General features: G+C 39.2%; 1 protein-coding gene and 1 non-coding gene across 3 annotated transcripts; both read right to left on the minus strand.

Annotated features, from left to right (window-relative positions):
• Positions 1 to 2,127: 2,127 nt before the first annotated feature.
• TRNAV-UAC lies at positions 2,128 to 2,200 on the minus strand. The gene has a single exon. It is a non-coding gene; the product is annotated as a tRNA-Val (tRNA).
• Positions 2,201 to 3,131: 931 nt separating this feature from the next.
• LOC121987190 (transcription factor KUA1-like) lies at positions 3,132 to 4,552 on the minus strand. Of its 2 annotated transcripts, XM_042541087.1 has the most exons (4): positions 4,117 to 4,552; positions 3,844 to 4,040; positions 3,532 to 3,770; positions 3,133 to 3,420 (listed from the first exon to the last, which is right to left on the minus strand). In XM_042541087.1, the coding sequence occupies exons 1-3, from the start codon at positions 4,409 to 4,411 to the stop codon at positions 3,576 to 3,578; spliced, it is 687 nt and encodes a 228-aa protein (XP_042397021.1). In that variant the 5' UTR covers positions 4,412 to 4,552; the 3' UTR covers positions 3,133 to 3,420; positions 3,532 to 3,575. The 2 variants fall into 2 exon arrangements, with proteins under 2 accessions (XP_042397020.1, XP_042397021.1); XM_042541086.1 differs by having other exon boundaries at positions 3,132 to 3,770.
• Between the last annotated feature and the right edge of the window lie 1,358 nt (positions 4,553 to 5,910).

Raw genomic sequence — 5,910 nt, forward strand, 5'->3', positions numbered from 1 at the left:
TTCTATCTTTTACAAGACAATGATCAGGATGAAATTCAAATAAGACATTGTTATCAAGACTAAATTGACATGTAAAAAGCAAGTTTTTAGTATTAGACGGAACATGATAAATATTGCGCATGTGAAAAGTTGATTAGATGATTGAAAATGTGTGTTTCCATAATTAACAAATTGTAAAACCTGTACTGTATCCGAGCGACAATAGGATAAGATTTTTGTAATGATGTGATGGTCTAGCGTGACATGATGAGTTGCTCCAGTATCAAGATATCATCCAATAGGTGAAGATTTTGTGGATAAAAGGATTTCAGAACAAATTTGTGATGCAACTTGCATTGCTAGAGACTTGCTCGAAAATAAATAAGAGAAGTTTGCTCCTCTGTTGATACGAAGAAATATGAAGATAGATCTCCTATAATAAACTTGGTCGACACTGTGAAGGAGATGCTCTGATGCTGTTACTATTGCTGGAAAATAGAAAGGACTGTAGAAGAGAAGATCTCCTATAATAAAGCTGCTTGCTGTGGAGAGGAGTTAGAACTATTTGTTGCTTGCTGTTGGGAAAAAGGGAGCCTTTTTTTTTTCTTTCTTCGTGAGCAACAAAGAATGATAGAGAGAGAAAACAGGGGAGATTTGGAAAAGAAAAAAAAAGATAAAGCAAAATAAATGGTGGGGAAAAATTTAGAATAAAAAAAATTAGAGAGGACTATTGGGAAGAAAAGAGAAATAGAGGAAAAATAACGACAGCCAGTGGAATGGGGAAGAAGAGAAGGATCATGACTCTGATACCATGATAAGTATGTAATAAATAAAAGAGAGAAAAGAAGTAATTGTTTTCTTATTGACACATAGGAGAAGAGAAGATCTCCTATGTGTCAAAAGGAATGTTAGTGACCGGGTTAGAGAAGGGGTCCCTGTCTAGAACCTTCGATGCTCAAGTTAGTAATCGTGTCGAGTAGATGAACAATGAGAGGAACAACAGCTATGAGTGTATAAAACTGCGTAGCCTCGTATACCTCTGGCAATAGATGGAGACATCTTTTTATAGTGTTACTGTTTGTCTATGCACGAATCATAAAGCATGTCTAAAAAAAAAGCAGACCATAAAGATGCTCTGACACCTTTCCCAAAATGAATCCACAATCTCTGCGTTTGGTAGAGAGGAAACTTCTAATATACAATTTGCAAGAAGAATATTCTCTGTCCTATATGACACAAAACGTTAAAAAGGAATATAAAGTTGTTGGGTTGAGAGACTCATAATATGCTTACAACTGAGTTTCCCCTGTGACTCGATCGACAATCGCTCATAAGGACCAACCGATCAAACTTATAGAGTGTTGTGGGCTCGTCCTTCACTTGGCCTATTTAGCCAAACGGTTCAATCGGACTGGGTGTTCATTCCATTCGATCGGAATATAGTTCCGATCGGTGAGACTATTTGACCTAGCTAGTTAATCATGCTACCTCCTGGCAAATATGCTTGGCTCTGTTGAGTGTTGACTAGTCTTGCATTATTTATTAATATTTAGGGATTCAGCATCCAACTGACCCAATGGTCCGATCAGATAACCTAATGGACTCGACGTCCGACCGACTAAATGGTCTGGTCGGATAACCTCTCGATTGCAATGATCAAATGCGTTGGTTCAAAGGTTGATCATTCCTTGACTTTGACTATAATGTCAATCGGATTGGCCTTTTTGACTTCGACCCGATTCAGGGGTCCTCTCTCAATCGTCATATCAATTATCATACTGATATTGATATTAATATATATATATAAATATTTTAATTTTTAAAATAAAATTTCATTTAATCCTAAAAAAATCACTAAAACTTAAATTCGGGTCGATGCTAATTCAATCTAAATTCTTCGATCTGAATCGAAAACCTCTCACCTGTGTAGCAGTGTTCGACTTGCCAAATTCTGAAAACACTCCAGAACAAAACTTGAAGAGGAAAAGAGAGGGCAGAGCCTCCAGAAGTAGGGGTTTAATGTTTAAAAGCATGCAATCCAAATCAAAGAGGGTATAGAAATTGTTTAAAATAAAAGAAAAGAAAATGAGAAAGTTTCAAAAAATATAAAGAAAGAACTTGATTAAAAAAATAAAATTTCTATATCATTGTTGCTGCCCAGGATCGAACTGGGGACTTTTAGTGTGTAAGACTAACGTGATAACCACTACACCACAGCAACTTCTTGTTGCATAATTAAGTTTAACAAAATTTAATAATATTTCTTTTATCAAAATTAAACCAAAACATACTAGAGGTGAGATTTCTTACAAGTTTCGAGTGGAGAGTTCAAAGTATTTAAAATGAAAGCTGCCATTGAGGTATTTCAGCATAGTCAGTTTAAACTATTTTTAATGAATATAACCTTGCTAGTCTATACTTTTATCTACATTCATTTTCTTTTAGTGTTCATAATAAATGGCAAAAATAAGTTCTATTGAGGGGAGTCTCTTCTACCGTCATATAATCAACTATACTAATTGATATGACGGATGATATGGAGTCTCCGAGTCAATCAAAGTCAAAAAAAGTCAATTGATGGAGTGGTCAAACTTAAGAAAGGATCAATCTTTAAAAATAAAGCGGTCGATCAGTTGGCCAAGAGGATTATCCGATCGGACTAATGAACCGATTGGAAGCCGAGTTCCTCAGCATTGAGAAATAAAGACGAGTTAGTGCTCTCTAGAGCCAGGTCTTCTTTGTCATTTGAAGACAAAATGATTATTAGCTTGATTGAGTCGTTCAGTTGATCGAAACTGCAGTCCGATCGGATAGAATGGATGCCTAGTCCGACCGAACTTTTTAGCTAAAACAGACAAGCCGAGTGAGGGACAAGTTCCTAACAACACTTTATAAGTCTGATTAGCTAGAGTTATTGTTGATCAGGTCACAGAATGAGCTCTGTCAGCTTGCCATGTAAGCATACTGTGGGCCCCTTAACTCAACGGTCTCGTATTCCTTTTTAGCATCTTATGTCACAGAGGACAAAATATTCTGTGTGCAAACTGTATATTAAAAGCTTCTTCTCTACCAAACGTAGCGATTGCTGGTCCATTTTGGGAAAGGTGTTAGTGGATCTTTATGGTCTGTAGAAATGCTTTGAAATTTGTGCATAGAAAAATAATTACACTATAAAAAGGGATCTCCATTTACAAGCACAGGTACGCTTAGACAACACGAGACTAAATAATTTTACATATGCGTCCACTGTTCTTCCTATTGTTCATTATCTTCTGCCGATCACTGCCTTGAGCCTTTGAGGGACTACGCCGGGACTCCTTCCTTGGCTCGATTGGTAACACTCCTTTTGATATGCAAGAATACTTCGGAGTTATTTTTGGACAATAAGGAGTCTTCATCACATATCCAGCACTTCATCTCCACCGATTTCAGACAAGATTACTAATCATTTCATCCGGAAAAAAACTACTATCACCTTATCTGAAATTGATGAATTAATTGAAAAAAGGAAAAGGAAGTTTGCGTCGAAAGCACTTGTTTAGCTTCAATTACATCTGTGCTTGCAGAATTCTACCAAGAAACAGTTGAAGTGACTCTTATGGCTCCAAGGCATAAAGTTTAGGTGATGAACTATTCTGGTTCAACCTTGGGCTTGAAATTCTGAGCTCCAGATCTAGTGCATGTGAGACTTCACCAGATGAATTGGGCATCTGACAGGGGCAAGAATCCAGATGAATCATTTCTTCTTCTTCTTCTTCTTCGATCGGTGAATTCAGATCTATCGCCGCAGCCTGAGGTTCAAAAGAGATCAAGAAAACAAACATATATCCTATCAGGAAGATTGCACGAGATCAATGAAACTACCACATCCAAGAGAGTCGATCGACGCTTCTTTTTGCTGTGGCCGTTTTGTCTGAGGAAATACTTTTGAGCATGACTAGCTACTTGTGTTGGGGTTCTTGTGGTGACGAAGTTCCTCGAGATGCCTCTCCAATCTCCTTTTCCAAGCCTCTCAAGTCCCACAAGAAATTGTCTGTGTTCTTCCTCAGTCCATGGAACACCTATGAATAAATAGCAATTCAAGCTCGAGCAAATTAAATAAGGAAAGAATCAAGAAGACAGAGTATGATGGCTCACCCTTCTTCCTCTCCTGTGTTCTGCCACAGAGACCATCAGAGAGATAGCCATTAGAAATTCTCTCAGTGGCTTCATTGACTGAGCCAAGGGAGGAAGATGTCGATGATGAAGGGGAAGTAGCAGGAGGATAATTGTGGGAGAGACACTCCATGCTAAAGCTCTTCTTCATATCGGAAGCCATGTGCAGCTCTACCCCAAATAGCTTCACTCCCCCTCCTCCAACCATGGCTCTTGTGATGATACAAGTCCTAGAATTGTGGCCATAATGGCCACAATGGGAGCACTTCCTCACCATTCTCAACCTTCACAAACTAAATCCGACAAACCTCTCTGTCACAAGGCTATAAGAACTGACTGAGTGCTGGATCTCAACGTTGGAGGAATTAAAATTCAGGTCTCATTGGTGGGCAGGATTGTAGTGGGGTGTCACCATAATGGACACACAATTGGATAGGTATTTTACTCTGACAAACATGTATAAATAGATGATTGCAACTTGCATGAGTGTCAAGTATCTTATGCGTTCTCTGATGCAATCAGAAGTTCTTTTTTAGTTAAATAATGAAGAATCATCATTGTGAATTCTTTAATGCAAATATCTCCTATGTATCATGCGTTGGATCGAACGCATCAGAGAAGGGAAAAATGGCACTCGTGGCATTTTACCTTTTTCGAAAAACAATCGATTAGAATAACGCAGCGGAATAGAAAGAGTAAAAGAAAATAAACAATTGACACACATTGATTTTACTTGGTTCGGAGTATGTGATGACTTCTATTTTAAGATCCACGATCGTCAATCACTTTCGTTGGATAATTCACTATCAATTCGAAGTATTACACAATATATCTTGGTTACAATGTAAGTGCTAATGTGTAAAAGCTACTGACAACTAAAGATTTGTAGACTCGGGATTTCGGTCCTCGGAGCAGCATTTCGGCGACGTAGAGTCATTTCCAGAGCAGCACACAGGAGAGAAGTCGTTCGGATTTTTGTCTTGAAGTTGCTGGTCGAACTCTCCTTTTATAACCACATCTAAGCACCTGGACTCCTCCTCGAGTGCCCCCACTGGGCTGACATGGCGCGCTCTCGTCGAAACTTCATCTAGCAAACTCTATCTATCTTCGGGCGCCTGGACCAGTTCGGGCACTTGGACCGTTGATGTGGATCAGTCAATCGGCGTGCGCCACCTCAGCCTGCGCAGATGCCTAGATTCTCCCTAGTCTGGGTGCCCAGACCCAATACGGGCACCTGGATGCTCATTTTCCAGCCAACTTGCAATTTCAATTATCTGCACCACAAAGTTAGAGACAGACAATAATATGTAAAGAAAAATAATATTTGACAGTCTCTGGACTGTCCGGTCTTGACTTTGAGTTTTGCTGAAACTCTAGATCAGACTGATGTCTATTGTTCCCTCAACGGAGAACACGTACTCACTTACTCCTCTAAGGAGAGTTTATCTTTTGTCAAACCAGTCCTCCAGACCGTTTGGATTTTTGTTCAGCATCCGAGACTTCAGGACTTTCACCTAATGTCCAAAACCCTAGGATTTTCTGCCTGGTGTTCGCGACCTCAAGGACTTTCACCTAGTGATCTCGACCCTAGAATTTTTGCTCGACGTCCTCGACCTGTCAAGACTTCACTCAGTTCTATGGACTAGGACTTCCTTGCCTAGTCACAACTAGGACTTCCCCCCTGCCTAGTGTCCATTAGGACTTCTTTGCCTAAGATCACTTAAGATTTTTCTGTACACTCAGTTAACTTATTAGAACAACAATAAGACTTAACTT

Source organism: Zingiber officinale, chromosome 5B (genome assembly GCF_018446385.1).
Source record: "Zingiber officinale cultivar Zhangliang chromosome 5B, Zo_v1.1, whole genome shotgun sequence".
Taxonomy (NCBI): Eukaryota; Viridiplantae; Streptophyta; class Magnoliopsida; order Zingiberales; family Zingiberaceae; genus Zingiber; species Zingiber officinale.

Bases quoted from the DNA above. Each gene is read 5' to 3' on its own strand.
- LOC121987190 (XM_042541086.1), bottom strand. From the start codon at position 4,411: ATGGTGAGGAAGTGCTCCCATTGTGGCCATTATGGCCACAATTCTAGG. The intron at 4,041-4,116 runs GTGAGCCATCAT...ATTTATTCATAG, and splicing joins AACACAGGAGAGGAAGAAGG to GTGTTCCATGGACTGAGGAA. The intron at 3,771-3,843 runs GTAGTTTCATTG...TTTGAACCTCAG, and splicing joins GATCGACTCTCTTGGATGTG to GCTGCGGCGATAGATCTGAA.